The 20,138-nt window shown below is 37.6% G+C and overlaps 1 protein-coding gene across 2 annotated transcripts in view; it reads left to right on the top strand.

Annotated features, from left to right (window-relative positions):
• SH3YL1 (SH3 and SYLF domain containing 1) overlaps positions 1-20,138 on the top strand; it is a 52,633-nt gene that overhangs the window by 9,797 nt on the left and 22,698 nt on the right. Inside the window, exons 2-9 of one of the 2 annotated variants that reach the window (XM_049818642.1) lie at positions 2,507-2,617; positions 3,602-3,715; positions 4,208-4,272; positions 7,465-7,577; positions 10,217-10,345; positions 12,350-12,494; positions 13,187-13,259; positions 13,984-14,040. In XM_049818642.1, the coding sequence (XP_049674599.1) occupies positions 2,507-2,617; positions 3,602-3,715; positions 4,208-4,272; positions 7,465-7,577; positions 10,217-10,345; positions 12,350-12,494; positions 13,187-13,259; positions 13,984-14,040 (807 nt within the window). Of the gene's footprint in view, positions 1-2,506; positions 2,618-3,601; positions 3,716-4,207; positions 4,273-7,464; positions 7,578-10,216; positions 10,346-12,349; positions 12,513-13,186; positions 13,260-13,983; positions 14,041-20,138 lie in introns of both variants that reach the window. The other variant, XM_049818641.1, reaches the window with a different exon arrangement.

Here is a 20,138-nt window from a genome sequence, read left to right as displayed (position 1 = left end):
ATCTGAAAGTGTGTATTATTCATGCCTTCTTCAGAAGAACGGTGATGCAATGTTTTTTGTGACTGCCTCAATGTATCTCCATACAAAAGCAAAAATCTTCCTATTTTTCTCTTACAACATGCTCGTAGTGTTTCCCCTTTGACCTTGAAAATGCAATGTCAAGTACCAACAAAAGTAATGGAGACATTTGCTCCAGCCAGGTTTGTTAATCTACCAAAAGCAATTGTCCGTTAATGTTTTGTTTGGGCTACACTGGCCTCTCTTTGTGCTCTGTCCATGTAGCCAGGTTCCAGCCTGGTTAACCAGGGAAGAAACGTGTGTTCAAAACTCCTGCAAGCTGGCTTACAATTTTAGTGCCATAGCAGCCAGAGAAAATTGCACATGCCAGTAGCTTTTTCTGAAGGTCCTGAGCTCTTAAAAGTTTAGAGCTTCGCCTTTCCCTATCCTTTCACACATGGGGACTTGGCCATCATCTTAACTTTCTGAAAACAGAAGGGATGATTAGGAGAGAGAATTAGTATGTCTTCCCTTTGTTACTGCAATGCGGTTTAGAGTCTGTTGCGTTCTATGCATCTATTCCTTCTGCTCCCAGAGAGGCCGATATTTCTGAAGAACCTTATGATGTCTGCTGTCGCTTCAAACTCTCCAAAGTTATACATGCTGCATTTTCACAAAAGCCAAATGTGGCTACGAGCTTTCACATGGGGATGATAGTTCAGAGACTCAGCTGTCAAAATTTCTGTTTTTTCTGGGAATCTTCCTTCTTTCTTGGAGAACATACGAGAGGAATATACTTAACTTTGAAAAGTAGAGATGTAATTCTTATTCTGGTCAATGGAGCCTGGACAGAAACTTGGCTGACTTGCCACTAGGCATTTCACTTAGTCGGAGCTCAATTGCTCTCCAAGCTTCATTGATTTAATCTCAAAATGCATTTAGACCTCACCTTAATGCTTTTGGGTGGGAATGTTGTCCAGAGTAAAGATGTAAATGAATGTTCAGGGAACACCAGTTAAAAAACTAGGCCACTTTTGACTGAAAGTTGTTTCTCTGTGCACGGTCCTTTCTATGCTTTTGTGAATTTAAGAACAGTGGAATTTTATGGAAATACTGTCACTAGTTCTTTTCAGAGACAAGACGCAAGGCTGGATGCATCTTTGGCCTGACAACATATTCATGTATTACTAGGAGAATTTGTTGCTGGTAAGATTAGAAATGGTAGGTGTTGATATGTCCAGGCAGGAAAACAAGAATAATTTAAGTGATAGCTTTGAGGGGTTTTAGTAGCTGTAAGAATTAAGACCAACTCATATCTTTCTATCTGCACTAGGGCCTCTTTTTGCAAATCTACAGGTGAAACATTACTATTCATACATAAAGTGGTATGTATACTGTTGCAGAATCTTAACATGATACTTAATTCTGTTCAGTAGTGATTAATGACAGCAGATCAGGTAGATCTAAATTGAATCATCGCTATTCCGTAGAATTTATGATCTCATGGATTTGGGGGGTAAATGTCAAGATTTTTTGTGTTTGCTACTGTAGTCTACACCTTTATAAAGCAAACATAATCTATCCCTAATGCCTGCTTTTTTCCTCAGTTGAAATCTACGGAGGTGCGTATGTTGAATTGCATTGGAGATAAAATATTGATAAGCCCTTCAACAGGAAGTAGATTTCTAAAGGAAATTTCTTGGTCTGAAACAGAATTTTGTTCACTTTCAGAACATGCTGCGAATTTAGCTCTGTAAGAGAAGTCTCCTGAAGAAACGTTAAGCTTTTAGTGTTCATTGGTCAACAGCTGCTGGTTTGAAGGACAGCAGACTTGATGCTGGTACAGAGAGGAGCAATTAGAGTGATCAGAGTGATGGAGCAACTACCTTGAGGAGAGCCTAAGAAGGCTGGGACTCCTGAAGAAGTGGAGAAGGCTGGGGGGCTCTGGCTATTTATAAAAGCATGAAGGTAGTGGATAAGTTGAATGCAGTAGTTGTTCACCAGAATTCATATGACTTGAACTAGCAGGCATTCACTGCAACTAGTAGATTGCTTTAAAATAGATCAAGTATTTCTTTAAGTAGCAGGTAGTGAACTGCTGCTGCAGGAGTTCTGGAGGCGAAGAGTATCAGCAGGTTTGAAAAGGTATTAGACAAATTCATATGCAACAAGCCCATACATACATAGTGACAGGAATAACTGAGGATGCATCTCCAACATCTTTGCTGTTACCAGTGTGGATTCTGAGGAAGTACAAGGGGAACAGATTGTGGAAAAGAACCAGGCTTGCGTGCTCTTCCTAAGCGGTGTCTTCTGTTACAGCCATCAGAGACAAAATGTGGGTTTGATGCAGAAGATAATTTCTTATATTTGTTGTTTCTGGTTTGTTTGGTTTACTCTTTATTTGTAAAGAATCACTTTTCCCATACAAATCACACTGTTTGATTTTTATATGAGCTATCTTGAACTGTCCATAGATATAATTTCTTATTTCTTTCATGTTTTACAGTGAATAACCCTATACCTTCCAACCTGAAGTCAGAAGCTAAAAAGGCAGCTAAAATATTACGAGAATTTACAGAAATAACTTCCAGAAATGGGCCTGATAAAATCATACCCCGTGAGTAAAGAAAATGTTTTGATTCAGCGAAAACCTCCAACACTCCCCTGTGTTGCAATTATGCTCTCTTTACCAATTCCCTCTGTTTTCACTGACCATAACTTAGAGAGAAATGAAGATCTGGGGTGCCATAGCTTTTGAGAAAACGCTTTGGAAGTAAAGGGGTTCAGTTTGTATCCTAGGCAGACATTACTTACTGGGAGAGCTCTTTTGCATGTTTACAACCACAGGGTATCTGCACAAGAAGGATTCCGTCTGGAGTAGATGGATTGTCTCATGCTCACCCTGTGAATGTCAGTTCTTAAGGGAGATCCTGGAATAGTAGCTCTAGTTCTTGAATATCTGTGTTTATTAGAATTAGCTAGATGAAAATAAGTTGAAGGTAAGAGATCAGGGTGCATTTCTCCTTTGATACTGATTAAGCACTCTTATTTGCTGCTGTCTTCTTTATTTTTGCAATTGTTATTCTGTGTTTCTCCTAGTGTCTTCCTTCATCTGGTGTTGCTGGTTGTGGCTTTGAATTTATAACTATTATGTTCCAGAAGGTCTGCAATAAGACTTGCAGGATGATGACACTTTATTTGCCACAAACACTGCCTAATGATATGAGCTGATTAGGCTGCTGTGTGTCACTGATCTAAATTCAGACTCCTGTCCTCCAAAAATCTGTAGAGATGTTGATGTCAACTATTCACCGCCTCTTTATCTTGCTAAGGGTACTCACACGCAATGTTCGTGGCAATAAGCAAACTAATTCTGTACGAGCTAACCAGGATAGGTGAAGCAGTTGTGACAGTATAGAGATTGGCACAGGCTAATGTGAGCTGTAACTAGCTTTGTGGTTGACTGTGGAGTGGAGGCATCATTTTCTTTAAGCTTTTGCTTCGATTATTTGACTCATATATGTTAAATGTAAAGTTTTATTTTCCCCTTCTCTTGGAACTTCTCTTACAAGATCCTGAATAAATGATTTTGCCGTTTCAGCTCATGTAATAGCTAAAGCCAAAGGCCTTGCAGTTTTGTCTGTTATAAAAGCTGGATTTTTGGTGACCGCTCGAGGCGGAAGTGGAATTGTATTAGCTCGTCTTCCTAATGGAAGTAAGTGGATATTTTCCTTTTGTACTTCATGGAAGAATTAAAAGGGAAAAAAAAATTTTTTTTCTTCATTATTTCTTTTCATAACATAAAATGTGAGATGTGTGAGGAGTCAAGCCAGTGTGTGACAATGTTTGGTTTGAAAGCTGTTTTCAAAATTTTGTGCCTACTTTTGACTGGATGTAAATGCTTATAGAAAAGGATGAAATATGAAAGCATATAGCTTAAAACTCATTGGAAGAATTAATTATATCCAATTATGGACAACTGTATGATAAATAATTTGTAACAAAGATTTGTTTAGATCACAAGGGTTTGTATTTCTTAAATTCCTTCCTGTGGGTTAAACCAGTATAGTTATGTGATTCCATTGTAGTGGTTTTGAACATGGTTTTAAATAAAGAGTTTGTTAGCATTTTTTAACTGTAATAATAAAATGAGTATTTATTGTAACGTGGTAAAAATTCTGTAAACTTGTCTTGTTTTGCATGACAGCCTGGTCTGCTCCTTCTGCAATAGGAATTGCTGGCGTTGGTGGTGGATTTGAAATTGGAATTGAGGTATAATTTTGGATTTGAAATACTTGTTGGTAACTTTTTTGCAAGAAATTAAAATGCATTGACAAAGATCTAAATGTTGGTGAGATAGTAGAATCTATTTTTCTGTGTAAAAGAGCTATTATAAAATTCATTTATACAAGACAAACAAAATAGGTGTTTTGATCCTATCGGTCTAATTGCTTGGAGAGTTTAAATGAAAGAAAGTGATATAACAGCTATTTCCTCAAATTTCTCACTTCTAGCAGACTGAATTTTTCCCTTACAGAAAGCTTCCATACTTAATGCTGTATCAAATGCTTTGTTAAAGAGCACAAGGACTCCATCTGGCAAGAAACAGTGAAAGGAATTGAAGGTGGAGTAAAATGGAGCCTGGCTAATCTTATGGTACTTCATGCATTTCCTGCTCAAACTAACCTGTGATTACTGACTTCACCTTTCAGTTTGGGAGCACCAAAACTGATGGTGCCTTCTCTGAAGGAATGCAACAGAAAACTAGCCAGTTCTCAGACAGCAGAAATGGTTAAGTAAGGGACTCTCAGTGTGTTCAGAGAAATCTGTTGTTCTGAGCCCTGACAGCACTCTGCCTCTGCTTCCCGTCTCCTCTTCCTCACAGTTCCTTCACCCTTTTTTTTTTTCCGTCATTCCTCCTCTTTCCTACCCTAGCCTCCAGTCCTGTCCATCTCTTTCCTTTCTGTTTAGATTCATTCTGCTGATTCCCAAAGAAAATCAAAGTAACAGTATGCTGCCAACAAGATCTCTTACTATGGCCATTCTGCTCTTCAGAAGAATCCATGCATAGCTGATCTGGGTGGTCCATGCCAGCCCCCAGTGCGTCTTCTACAACTAACCAGCAATCCCTGTCCTGGCAGCCAGTCAGCCAGCACTCACATAATGAGCAATGGATCAATATTTTATTGTATCCTCATTGTTCACTGTGTGATCTCAGGCATTATTGCTGTGCACTTTTTAAAGAAGGATGTGAATACACAGTTATTAATTTTTGTAAGGATTTTTCTTTGGGTTTCATGACTACAGGATCTAAATGCATTACAAAACATTGAGTCTGAGGTCCAGTGTTGGGGATGGGTGGTTTTTTTTTTTGCTTTTATGACAATGAAACACTCTTCACGTGCTTTGATTAATCTATGAAACTTTTTCTTTAATCATCTGATATTATAGATAATGTAACCATTTACAATTGATACTTTCTCAAATAATTTCAATAGAAGCAATTTCTGAGAGGGTGTTTTTTCTGAGCAATATTATGTCATTCATTTGAAATTTTAGTCAGCTTACAAAATACTGTTTCCTTTCTGGCATTATTATAACACAATCTTATTTATTTCTTCTAGAGAAGAGATGCTATTCAGAAATACCTAAGTAGCTTAGGAGCCCAGAGTCCAATTTCAGCATTCTTTTAGTCATATATAAACTTAAACTTTGTAGAAATTGGTTGAATTTTATTACTGTAGGAGAGACTATAGTTGGCATAGTTGTAGTCGGTACTTATGGGTGGAAGGAGGAAATCACAGCCTTCAGAAGTCATAGTGAACAACTTGGTACCTCAAATTGAAGAACAATTTTAAAATTCATCTAAATGCTTTCCTTGAAGGTTTTCCCACTATGGATTCATTTAGCTTTAGCTGTGGATTCATCTTCTTAATGGGTAAGAGGAGGTAGCAGCATCCTGAAAGACATTCTCTCTCCATGCCTGGATGATTCAGAAACTACTCATGTCAGCCATCTTTTGTTTGGGATGGGGTGGAGGTTACCAGGGGGCTAATAACAAAGGCCTCTCCTATGCTGTGTGTAATACTTCTGGGCCAGCCTTGTTTTGCAAATAATCTGGTATTTCCTCTTGTATTCCCTGCTGTCACTGTTTGGAATTTGGGGTAAGTTGGAAGTTTTTTTTGAACCTGGCTTTCAGTCAAGTTCCTCAGATGAAAGATCAGGCACAGTAATCCTTGGGTAGTCAAGATATCTGTTGAAAAGATAATCCATCGCAGTAAGGTACAAAAGTGTAATCTACTCTGTTGAACAGGCTGGTACTGCTGCAGTGTGTTTTGGGTTTTTTTTTAATACATTTTTTTAATACATGTAGGGTGTTTACTGAGATTTAAGGTAAGATAGAGTAATATTTATAGGATCATGCTTGTGTTTGAAAGACTTTTTCCTTCTTTAAAATGCTTTCTAGTTTGGGAAGAGAGTTGTAGGAGATTTTTATTGAAATTTGTTCCAATCGATGAGAGTTACAGTTTTACAGTACTGATGGTAATAGGCATCACCTTAAACAGTAGTAGAAGTTCTTTGATACATCCATTCTGTGTCACAATCCAGGCAAATAAAGTCTTTTAAAAATAGTGATTTTCTTTTTTTTTCCATTGTGCATTTGAATCTTTCAAAAATACTTTATTCATTCTTCAGTTATTTGGTTTAATAGTTTCTTGAAGAAAGTGGCTACATCTCATATATTCAAGTTTTTAAAAAGTAAATATTAATATATAAATATATAAAAATGTAAATATATCCACACTTTATATGTGTATATATATTAGACTCCTAATTTTCTGTCAAAAAAATAAAATTTTGTCAATAACAGGAAAATCTGTATCCTTTTTGGTGTTTATTCTTTGGATGGTAATTTTTGTTTACTAAGTTCTGTCTTGCTGTTATTAATTCAGGTATGGAAGGATCAAAATGGTTTTCTTAATCTGATCTCTCTTCATATCGGAAAACGCCTTCACAATTGTTTGCAAAAGCTGTAGAAAATAAAAATTTGTTAATTAGGAAATTTTGAATTAAAATAGGGTTTCTGTTACAGCTGTTGTTTGTCACATACTGACCATATCAACAGTTGGAAAAAAAAAATATAAAAAAAAAAAATCAGTCAAATTTGATTAAAAAGTAGGTGAAAGGATTTTTGGTTTCAAAATACCTTCCAGAAAAAGAATCAACTTCGTTATGAAAACTGTTTCAAAAGAATCCTTTACAAGAAAGGAAGAAAATTCTCTGAGAGAACGAGAGATTCTCACTTGAATTAAAACCTTGATAAATCTGGAGCTAGTTTTCATTTGTGGAAGGGAATTGTCTTTGACACTCCCACCTGTTTTCCTGCAAAATGGAAGACACTTCTCCCGTGCTGTTCTAGCTTTCTTCTTAAAAAGCATAGTACTTTTATTTGATATTTTATAGGTTTCAGACTTAGTGATAATATTGAATCATGAAAGAGCAGTAGAAGCTTTTGCCAAAGGAGGGAATCTTACACTTGGAGGAAATCTTACTGTGGCAATTGGACCTCTGGGGAGGTGAGTAAAATACTTGACTAATATGGGGTAGAATTAAATATGGAAGATAATTTTTTAACTGTCTTTATATAGTTTTTAACTAACTATATATAAACATTGACGTGGCTTTTTTTAATACATTACAAAACAACCTGGGCAACCTGTATGTTGACTGGACCACATTTTTCTTGTAGCATTATGCCTTTTCAGTCACTTGTTGCTTTGGTTTTTTTTTCTTTTTTTTTTCTTTCCTGTTAAAGGCATTTATTGGTAGAAGGAAAGTGTTCTGAGGTTTATTCTCTTTTTGCAGGAGACTGCTTGGCTAGGCTCAATAAAGAGCACAGGTGCTACTGTGCCTGACTGAACTATTATTTTCATTAACCTATGGGTCTGTGCTTTCTGTCACCACAGATCTGCCTGGCAGTAAATAAATAATACACCAAATAATTACTTTTAAACCTCAAGTGGTTAAGCCAGCTTACTATGAAGGATGAGATGATATAATCACAGAATAATTTAACTTGGAAGGGACCTTACAAGGTCTCTACTCCAACTTCCTGCTCAAAGCAAGGTCTGTTATGACTTCAGATCAGGTTGCTTGGGCCTTTATTCCAGTTGGGTCTTGAAAACCTCCAAAGATGGAGACTGCTTAGGCTCTGTGGCAACCTGCTCTACTGTTCAACTGCCCTCATGGTGAAAAGTTTTGCCTTACATCCACTCAAAATTTTTCTTGTTTCAATTTATGTCCATAGCTTTTTATCCTTCCACCATACACTGCTATAAAGAGCCTGGCTTCATATTCTTGATTCCCTCTTCATAGATACTTGAAGGCTGCTGTTAGGTTTGCCCTAAGTCTTCTCCAGCCTTACCAAGCCCAGTTGCCTCAGACTTTGCTCATGGAACATATGCCTCCTTATGCCTTTTTTTTCTTATTTTTTTTATGATGAAGCTTATACTGCAAGTTTTTCATCTTTTCTGGTGAAATAAAAGCATAAGATGATAGCTATTCCACAGATGAGAGAGATCTGTGGATCAGGGGAGGAGGGCAGTGAATGTCATCCGCCTTGCAAAGGCGTTCAGTATGCTGTCCTGCGACGTCTCTGTGTCCAAGCTGGGACATTGTGGCCTAGGTGTCAGGGTGGGGAAGACTAGCAAATAGGTGAAAAGCCAGATCATCAGGCTTGAAGAATAGTGGTAAATGATTCATGTTGTACTCAGAAGCCAGGTTTCTGTGGAATTCCTCAGGAGACTCTTCTGGGACCTCCCCTGCTTGATATTTTTATCAGTGACCTGGAGGAAAAGATGCAAAATATCCTCTTCACGTTTGTGGATGACACCAAATCAGGGGATGCAGCCAATATACTTCAGGGTAGGGCCACCATTCAGAGCAATGGACCTAGACAGTGTAGAGGAAAGATCCAACAGGAATCATGAAATTAAACAAGGACAAATGCTAAGTTCTGCACCCTTGGTTGAACGAACTCTCTGCAGTTATGTAGGCAGAGCCTGCCAGGCTGGGTAGCTGCCCTATTGAGAAGGTGCCGGGATCCTGGTGGACAGTAAGCTGAGCCAGCAGTGCATCCTGACAGAAAAGGCAGCGAACAGTGCGGGGGGCTGCATCGACAGAGCTGTAACCAGTAGATAAGGGAAGCAATTGTTCCCCTTTACTTGGCACTTCATAGACTATGGCTAGAATATTGTGTCCAGTTTTGGCCCTGCAGTACAAGAAAGATGTTTATAAACTTGAGTGCACGCAGTGAACAGCTACCAAGATGACCAGGGACATGTAGCACGTGAACAATGAGGCTAGGGGAGCTCAGCTTACTTAAACTGGTGGAGAGAAGATCTTGAGGTCTTCTAAGAGGCTCATTCCCAACAGGGGTTCACAAAGAAGACAGACCCCAGTTCTTTACTGAGGTGCATGGCAAGACAGTGGGAGATGGTAGTCATAAATTGAAACAAGGGAGGTTCTGACTGGATATGAGAAAAAAAATTTCAACATGAGTATAATTGAGCACTGACACAGGTTGCTCAGAGTGTCTGTGGAATCTATATCCTTGGAAGTCTTCAAAAACTGGCTAGACAAAGCCCAGAGCAACCTGATCTCAGTTTGACGTTGTATCCATTTTGAGCAGGAGGTTGGACTAGCTGACTGCCTGAGGTATCTTCAAACCTAAAATATTATGTGATCCCATGCAGGGCAAAAATTGTAATCTTCCAATTTTATTGAGGTCTGATAAGGCCTTACTTGAAATATTTTGTGCTGGTTTGGGCACCATAAAATCAAGGAGGATTTGGATATACTGATTGGAAATCCAAATCACCACAAACATAATCAGATCATTTTAAAATGTGATTAAAACATGGGTTAATCATTTTCAGACTTCTGAATGTGGAGCATTCACATAAGGCAACATTGTTCTGTGGTTCAGAGGAAACCTCATCAAACAACTTCATTACTTTGTACTGGGTCTTGTCTGAAATAAGAACTGAAAATGGATTTCAAGTCTGACCCACTTGAACATATTCAATAGAGTTTGTAAAAACAGAGGGAAGTGAAACTCTTGCTGACTTTTGGTAGGATTAATATAAAAAGACAATTGCTGTTCATGTTGCAAAGCCATATTGAAGAATGTCAACCAAACCTTTTTTCCTTCTAGAAACTTAGAAGGGGATGTTGCCCTGAGAAGCTCTGCTGCTGTCTATACATACTGCAAATCTCGAGGACTGTTTGCAGGTGTATCTCTGGAAGGAACCTGTTTAATTGAAAGGAAAGAAACAAATCGCAAGTAAGTTCTCTTCACGTCTAGAAGATTCAGTGTAGGCATAGTGACAAAATTAACTAGGATGCATTCAATTTGGAAAAAGTTTTTTGTGAGAACATACTGTGCTGAGTTTAGAGTTTCTTGAGGGGCAAAGGTTTCTTCAATTTAGACATCTTGCAATGGGTATTGAGATGATGCTGAATATTTAGAGATTATATATCTGTGGTGGGTTGACCTTGGCTAGCCACCAGATGCCAAACAAGCTGCTCTCTCATTCCCCTGCCTCAACAGGATGGGAGGAGAAAAAAATATGACAATGAGCTTGTGGGTTGAGATAAAGGCAGGGAGATTACTTACCAATGACTGTCTCAGGCAGAAAAACTCTGGACTTGGGGAAATTAGTTTAATTTATTGCCAGTTAAAAAGAGAGTAGGATAATGAGAAATAAGAACAAATATAAAAAACCCACCTTTCCCCCACCCTTCCCATCCTCTTGGGTTCAACTTCCCTCCCAACTTCTCTACCTCCTCCCCGCAAGCAGCACAAGGGGACGGGGAATGGGGGTTACGGTCATTTCATCACATGTTGTTTCTGCTGCTCCTTCCTCCTCACACTCTTCCCCTGCTCCAGTGTGGGGTCCCTCCCATGGGAGATGGTCCTTCATGAACTTCTCCAACGTGGGTCCTTCCCACGGGCTGCAGTTCTTCATGAACTGCTCCAGCGTGAGTCCCTTCCATGGGCTGCAGTCCTTCAGGCACAGACTGCGCCAGCGTGGGTCCCCCACGGGGTCACAAGTCTTGCCAGAAAACCTGCTCCAGTGTGGGCTCCTCTCTCCATGGGGCCACAGGTCCTGCCAGGAGCCTGCTCCAGCACGGGCTTCCCATGGGGTCACAGCCTCCTTTGAGCAATCTCCTTGCTCCAGTGTGGGGTCCTCCCTGGGCTGCAGGTGGAGATCTGCTCCCACCATGGACCTCCCTGGGCTGCAGGGGGACAGCCTGCCTCACCAGGGTCTTCCCCACGGGCTGCAGGGGAATCTCTGCTCCGGCACCTGGAGCACCTCCTCCCCCTCCTTCTGCACTGACCTGGGGGTCTGCAGCGTTGTTTCTCTCACATATTCTCACTGCTCTCTCCCAGTTGCTATTGTGCAACTTTTTTCATCTTCTTAAATCTGTTCTCCCAGAAGCACTACCACCGTCACTGATGGGCTCAGCCTTGGCCAGTGGTGGGTCCATCTTAGAGCCAGCTGGCATTGGCTTTATTGGACATGGGGGAAGCTTCTAGCAGCTTCTCACAGAAGCCACCCATGCAGTCCCACCCCTTACCAAAACCTTGCCATCTAAACCCAGCACGATATTGTAGAAGACAGGTGTTGAGGAATTTACTGCATAATGAGAAATATTCTTTTAGGCCACTCAAAACAATCTGGTTTAGAGAATCACTGAGTATGAGAAAATACCCAGCTTACGGAATGCTGCTTCCTTTGTGCAGCCTATTAATTTTAAAATCAAAGGAAAGGAACCTCTTGAGTGTCTTGCACTTACATGTTCTGTGTTTATGAAAACCTTGATTCTGCTAATATCAGCAAAGAATAACACTGATTTTAATGACAGCATGTCAGTAACTTTTAGATATCTCCATTCATAAAATTGAGGTTCCAATGTTTCCATTAAGGAATTTTACTGCATCATTAAGGAATCTATTACAATGTTTTGCAAAAGTGTTGTGTGTTTCTTCAGTTTGCTGTGTGATTGGCTTTCAGGTGGTCTAGCTGATGCATACCACCTGACCAGGAACAAAATACTACTGGTGAATAATATTTTGAAATAAGGTAGTAGGAAGGCATTTAAGTCTGCTACAATTACTTATCATTGCAAATTTACAGCGTTGAACTATTTCTGTCATTTCTCAATAGATGATCAGTAGGAGAAATGCAGGGCCAGGGACGGGGAACATTTGTACAAGATGAATTTATCTAGACATTGAAATGTAATGATGATCAAATACCTGGCGTATTTTCTTTTGTATCAGGTTTTATGGGCAGGATATTCGTGCTAGTGCCATCTTGCTTGGTGATGTGCCTTTTCCTGCTCAAGCAGAAGATCTTTATGAAACTCTAGCATCTTTCACTGAAGTATATGAAAATGAAGAGCAAAAACATAATCCAGGAAAAGCTGTAAGAGAACAAAGAAGGGTTTGTGCACCTCTTTTTCACACAGGCTTTTTCTGTTCCTCAACTGTTCCTAGGCAGTGGTAATGTTGATGTTCATGTGGCATTCTTAACTTCTATATTGGATGCTTGAAGGCGTAACACATTGCAGATCCTGCATGTGAGTAATACATTCATTCAAGCAGTGCCGTGGTAGGTTCTTCTGGACAAGAATGTTGCTAGTTTTGCTTTGCATCCTCCAGAATAAAAAAGTATATCTTTATTTTTATAATAGTGCATAATCAAATCTGAGGCGATGCTTAGAAAAGTTTGTTCAGCTATTCCTAATCAAGTTAATCTGCAGATAATGAGCATACCAGGTTTGAAGTGGATGCTCCTCATTTTTCTACTTTTTCTGTCTTCCATTCAATAACATTTACAATATAATACTAAGAGTGTAGAAGATGTTTTCTTGTCAGTGTTGATGTTACTGATAGACAGTCATTTACTTTCATGTTTGTTAAACCCATGGTGAATTACTTTAGTCATGTGTATGTCACTAGTTCTTTAGTGTGCTTCCCAAGTTCATACAATTTCAGTGGAGAAAGAGTGATTTGTATTTTTTTTTCAGTATAACTTTCAGTATACTTCTAGGTTCTGAAGTTACAATCTACTTCCAGGTGTGATGCCATTTTTTTATAAAAATTTATACATTTTAGGTAAATGACCCACCTGCTAGACCATCATCGAGACCGGAGCCACCTAAACCCACTGTTAGACCAACACCACCAGGTTAAAAACATTTTGATAATGATTAATTTATTCTCTATATAAAATTTGAGTATTAAAACTAATGAATGTTTTGTAATTATTATAGTAGCAGCTGTCTCTAAAAATATTTTGTTAATGGTCTTCCTTGGGCAAACACTAAAAGCATGTTGGGATAGTGCCACGAGCAATAAAGGGTAAAGGTTTTGTTTGTTTTATATTAACAAAGCTTTTCTCTCTGACAAATTTGCTATAGAAATAGCGTTTGTATAGTTACAGAAGCATGTAATAGTTCAAAGGAAGCATTCATGTTTACTGGATACGTAGAAGCCCCATGGTATGATGAAACTTCTTAGTAAACAGAACAGTCCTACTAGAAACTGCTAGTCCTACTGCTAGAAACTTCTGGTTTCTAGAAAACTTGGTTCCTGGTTTAGGTTGTCATTATCTTTTAATAGGTAGAGGTCTTACAATAGAGCAGAGGAGGCAGAGTTTTGGCTCTGTAACAGTTTGTCTAACAAAGTGCTTCTATTTAAAGTGAGACTTTACTGTGCAGCTCCTGTTGTTAACATGATTTATTTCCCTGAACAAGGATATAAGGCGAAGTCCTTATTTCTTTCTTCTGTACTGTTCCTTAGATAACTGCGATCGTTTTATAACTATTGAACATGGATTAGAAAAGCAGTAATGAAATATAACAATATATGTTAGTATATCATATAACTTGCTACTTTATTTTCTCTTTCAGCTAAAAAGAATACAAACAAACTTTATCCTGAACTTCCAAATGATTATGCCTCTGTGGGTAAGTACTAAGCTTACACATACTTTATTAATACAGCATGGATTCTGAGAAGTCCTAGAAGTTGTTTGGAAGACATCTAACAGTATCTGGCCATACGTATTTTTCTTTATTGTCCATGTGTCAAAATGAGATTCAGCTCTTGTATGGTCTCCTGAAAATATTTCATAAAAGTGAATCTTACTCCCTGGCTTTACATTCCAACAATGATGTTCTTTTTCTGAACAGCAAAAGTTCTTTTGCTTTATTCAGTGAGCCTGAAAAATGCACTGGAAGTAGTAAAACTGTTTTATGTTACCACCTAATTGAAGTGAAAAAGAAAGCTGATATAACAAGCTTGTGTCCAAGTCCTTATGCAAGGTACTATAACTCCTGCTTTAATTAAAAAGTGCTTCCACAGGTCATATCTGATTATGCTAGCATAAACACAAGTTTCCATTGCAGTTATACTCCTTGAGGTTTTTGTATTGAGTTGAGATAACTCTGCATTATACTACAAAGATACTACTTGTTTGTTGTTCTATTCTGATTCTCTTAAATTTAAAGCCATTTCAGCTCTAACGGGAGACACCTACTCTGTAGTATTTGCAGTGTAACTCTTGAACTGTGGGGGCCATCATCTGGAAAGTTGTGATCTGATAGGAAGAAATTTTGTTATAAAAACAGTTATATTCATTTGGCTGCTACAGTGTTCTCTTCCACCAGGAGTCCTGTCTTTCACAGGTAAAAGACTGGTAGCTGTTTCAAAGTGAGTGAAATAAATTATTCCTCCCATGAAATATATTGTTCATTTGATAAATAAACATTTTAGTGGTCTCTGCTTGGATCAAAACGAAGACCAAGGCATTCCATATTACATATATACATATGTATATGTTTATACATATGTGAATATGTACAAGCATTTTCACAAATTGCATGCACTTCAAAAAAAATGAAACAAAAGATCTCTTTTTTACTTTTGAAAATGGAGCTAAAATCAAGCTTGATAATAGAGCACAGCAAAAAGTCTATTTCAGGCAGAGTACTGTGATTTAACACAGTATTTAAACTCTGAAGGCCAAAATCATTATTGTATTTTTCATTTCTTGGTTCATGTAATTGGAGATTTTTCACTAAAAATTAAGATAAACTAATATGTGTCATTGTCTTTACATTCTCCTTCATATGTTCTCTCCATACAATCTGTTGATGTGTGTGTCTGTTGAGGGCACCAACATAGGAGGATCTTAAGCTAAGGTGTTGATGCGACTTCTGCAGATCAGACTTCCTGAGAATCAAAATTTGCTGTTGTGCTGTAGGACTTTTACCAGGAAAAGAATGATTACTCTAGTGATCTGTACTCAGTAGCTGTCATCCAAAAAGAAAGAAAAATTGGTCTTCTGGCCATTAAAACTAACCTTTCCCAGTCTTAAAAAAAAAAAACCTGAACAACTAAGAAGAGGTTTCTAAAGCAGTAGGGAAAACTTGCACACACGTTTGCTATATTAAAGGGAGTGTTCTTCCATTCAGGTGCAAGTGCAAGGTAAAACTTTTCCAGAGCCATCTGTTGCTGGCTTTCAAGATTCTTTGAAATCAAAATATACTCAATCAGTCTACTACTGAGGATTCCTAACGATTTCTAGAAATATATGAGCTTATCTTTGAAAAGTGCAAGAGGCAGTAGGATCTTGTGTAAATGACACTTCCTGCAAGGAATGTTATCTCATGGTAAATTTTTGTTCACCTTACAAGCTTGGCATGGTATATTTTGCTTTCTATTGTGGATTTTATTTCCATAGGTAGCAGTTCAAATGCTATCTGAATCCACAGAAGTACTGTATGTTTCTAAAGGCTAAAGAATTGTTCTTATCACAGGGAAAAATCAAGGCTGAAGTCAGTTCCCCTGAGTGTCTCAATACTGTAGCCTACATGCATGTTGATGGGAGGCCAGGAAAGAGTTGCAGTCCCTTTCACAACAGTAACAAAGGGTATATTAATGCTGGGTGGTGAAATAGGAGGACCCCCTTATGCCATACCTCCTGTCAATAATCTCTTCCTGCGTGTTTATAGTCCAGATGATTTCAACAGAGCTGCCTAGCAGCTATAGCTCGTACTAGCCAATCTTTATTGCAGGATTAGTTGCTGCAATGGGTGTTCTACAGTGATCTGAAAAAAAGGTTCAACATTTTTTACATCTCTCTAGTTTTTTTTAAAAAAAGGGTTTAGATAACTAATAGAAGAGTGCATGAAACTAATCTATAGAAAGCTACATTTTAGGTATAATGGCTGGTGCAGGAGTAGGTTTTGATGTTGAGCAACAAGCTTGTCTGCGTTGCCAGTAGTAAGGACTTGCTTTTGGGCAGGGAGGGAGGAGGTTGGTATTGTGTTATGAGGCTTTGGTTTTGCAACAATTACAAAAGTAGTAGAAAGATTGAAACATTAATTCTTCTCATTAGATGGAAGAAGAGCTAGACTTGTGGATGAAGCATTTTAATTATTTTATGTAGACCTGAATTATCTAGATAGGTAATGTAATATAACCTATTTCAAATGCAAGAAGAATGTTAAATGGAAAACGTGTTTTTCTAAACTGATAATGTGATACTTGAACTCAGATGCAAGTAGATTGTTTTCATGTAACTGAATAATACTTAAGGTAATGCATTTGGTTGTAAAATGAGGTTCAGTAATGCTTTAAAATGTTTCCAGAAACTTGGGAATACCACAGATTTTATAAAAAAAAAAAAAAAAAAAAAAAGGTAATTTGCAGAAACCTTTTACAGTTCTGGGGAAAAAAAACCCAAAACCAACCCATAGCTGATACAGTTATTGTGATTCAGTGAAGTATGAAGTCTCTACAGTAGTAGAGGTTTTTCTAGAGACTGTTCAGATAAAGAAATTAGATCTGCTTATGAGTATGAAAGTTCATGCCTTCTCCCTTACTAGAATTAGGGATTTGTATCTTCATTTTTCTACTTGTCCCCTCTATGTTGTATAATCTAATAAAAGGGCTGACTGTCTTTCCAAGCTTTATTGCCACAATCTAGCTTTACTTTATCTGGATAGAAGGTTTCTGCAGAGTTCTGTACCACATCTGTAATATAAATGACCCATGGTACTTTAGTGGACTACTTGGGCATTGTAGACTCAGGAGAGTTTATTTTATTAGGACGGGGTTTTTAGATACATTACATTGATAGTTTGTCACACTAGAATATCTAATCCTAGATGATAGTTTTTCATTTGTGTTATGATTTCTGGTTGTTTCTGATTGGGATTCTGCCATGGAGCAGCAAGTAACCAAAAATGTAGATAAATGGTTACTTGACTTACCTGTCTATCTTCCTAACAGTTTGCTGAATACTATACAATTCTGTAAATGTTGCAGTGGTGTCGTTTCCCAACTGAACTGGTAACAGCAGGAGTAGCAATCTGCTAGTAGAAGCAGGAGCTGGGTTAAAGTGAATATTGGTGAGAACTGAATCATTAACAGGCAATTTCTTCAGAATCAGAAGTCAGTTTTTTTTTTTACTTCAGCTCAGCTAATCAGAAAAGGACTGGTTCACATGTTTGCAAAAGAATCACTTAAAATTGCCAAGATGCTGAAGCAATCAGGAAACAGACTTGAGGCAGGAATGGGGATGAAAATGCAAAAAACTTTCTTCCATCCAAACATTATTCTTTCACTGTTCATTCACAATTGTTGAAAATCATCATGGGCTTGAGTGCTCTGGCCTTGAAAATGCATATTTGCTGCTTAGTGTTTCATTCTGCCTCTGCTCAGTAATGTGTTTCCTTTCAGGAATGTTTATGAACAAGAGGGTGGGTCTATGGCTACAATACTGTAAGCAAAATGTTCATTGTAAACACAAAAGCAGTTATTTTTGTAACATTGCAAGTATTTTGTCATAATTTGGAGAAAGTAATGATGCTGTTTGCATCTTTTTAGCAGTCATGATTTGCTTGAGAAACTCATAAGAACTTGTGCCTGTAAAGCCTAAGTGTTCAAGGGTTTTTTTCAATTTCTCTCAGAAACACTGGCTTTCGTACCTTCCACAAGTACTGGAACTAAATATTTTTTAATTTAATTTTATCGTGGGGAAAACGTGTGCCATCTTCTTCTGATTTTTGAACTGAATAAATTATCTATCTGCAGACTTTGAACTCTTAAGACTATTGTTCATAAAAACATCACACCCAAACTCGATTGCAGTAGCACTTTAAAAAAAAAAAACAAAATATGAATTGTAACTAGTTTTTTCAGCAGAAACTTTTCACTTTGAAAATAATATGAAAATATTAACAGATTGTTACTACCTCATTAGGCATATATTTGTATTCTTCCATACTGAAAGAAGTGCTATGTCAAGCCTGATGAAGACACAGAGGCAGATGAGAAATTTGTCACCCTTTTTAAGAAGCTAAAAAAACCCTCCTTCCTTCAATGATGGTTTGAGTGATTTGTCAACCTCATTATTAAAAATTCATGCCTTCCCATATGAATTTGTCTGCAGCTTTTAGACAATGATGTTTGTTGTGGCTTTCTTCACTATATTAAAGAGCCCTTTCCTACCCAGAGGGGGTTTTTTGTTCCACTCTTGTTCCCTTTGAGACACTTGTGCTGTAATCAAATCGCCTTTTGATCTTCCTTCATCTTTCTTTTGATTGCTAAACAGATTGATGAGCTCTTTGTCAAAAGTCATTTTCTCTTTCCTCTCAAATTTTAAACAGTGCTACAAATAGCATATTCTAAGATGTGAGCTCATTGAGATCAATAAGATTTGGGCTCCTAAAAGCCATAATGAATTTGGACTAAACTCCAGTCCTTACCATTTTTTTATTATTTATTTATTCATTTATTTATTTTAACCTTCTTACATACTGCTACTCTATGTTAAAACAGTTGAGACAATGTCAACCTTTTTTGATTAGGTGGTACCATGAAGTTGTGGTAAACTCTGTGTTAACTAAATCCCTCTCAGAGATGCTGCTTTTCATGGTTACGGTTCTCCAGGAATCAAGTCTGGCCCAATTCTCTATGATTTTGGAGATGATCTCAATGTTTCATTTTGTAATCTATGAATGCCAGATGGTTCAGTAGATCTATGAAAATCTGTTTGCTGTGAGAATTCAAAGACAGATTTTCATGCCTCCTGAATTGTATTTTGTCAAGGAAACTTGACGGTCTGTATGTGAATTTCTTTTTGTTAGTACGTTATGGGTTTTTTTGTGGCCAGTTAAAAATGTAAATGTTAATTAAGACAACACAATTATATGGACTAAGAATTCGTAGACTGCTTCTTACATAAAAAGCTTTAAAAAAAAATCTGCTTTGCATCTCTCTGAGGGCAATAGCATTATTTTTACTGTGACTTCACCTCCTGTTTCACTTATTTTACTTGCATGTCTGTTTGGCAGTTCAGTTTCCATCTGACTTCTATGATCTTGTTATTTTTAGAGCTGCTGCCCTGTAGGATAGTATTGATCAAATTCAGGGAAAAGACAAAATATAGCCTGGAATGTGGACACCATTCTAGCTCGTTCTGCATTAATTTATACCTCTAATTATGTGTACTGCTGAGCTTGTTTAAACACAGTGTAGTGAAACAATGGAATTTTTAGTTAGAGCTGCTGGAAGAGAGCGTCACTTTATCTGCTTGCAACTTTAAAATAGGTTTGCTTTGCTAAATGTGTGTTGAAGCAATCACTTCATTTTTCTGATACGCTTCTTTTAACTTAGTTTTAAAAAAACTAGTACTATTTTAGAACAACTCAAATTAACTGGAAATCTGACATACAACTATTTATATCAGCTATGCAGTTCCACATTTAGAAATACCCACTGACAAAAAAATTCTGACAACTACACTATAAGAGAAACTTCAATGTGCCCAAATCTCTTCTTCATGAGCGACTTCTGACTTGGGCATTTTTATTGTAATTTTTGCTTTTCCTTTGTTGTCAGAAGTATATGCTTAAATTCTGTCTTTCTAGAATATTGTCAATATTGCAATTTTTGCTTCTTTCTGTCCTCAATCAAGATGATTTAAAATGGTGTCTTCATTCTGAAGAGTCATTTGCCAACTTGAATTGTAGTAAAAATCAATCAAAAGCTTTTA

This window comes from Accipiter gentilis, chromosome 16, assembly GCF_929443795.1.
Source record: "Accipiter gentilis chromosome 16, bAccGen1.1, whole genome shotgun sequence".
Taxonomy (NCBI): Eukaryota; Metazoa; Chordata; class Aves; order Accipitriformes; family Accipitridae; genus Astur; species Astur gentilis.
The sequence above is the reverse complement of the archived record's forward strand: the minus strand, read 5'-3'. Positions and strand labels throughout refer to the sequence as shown.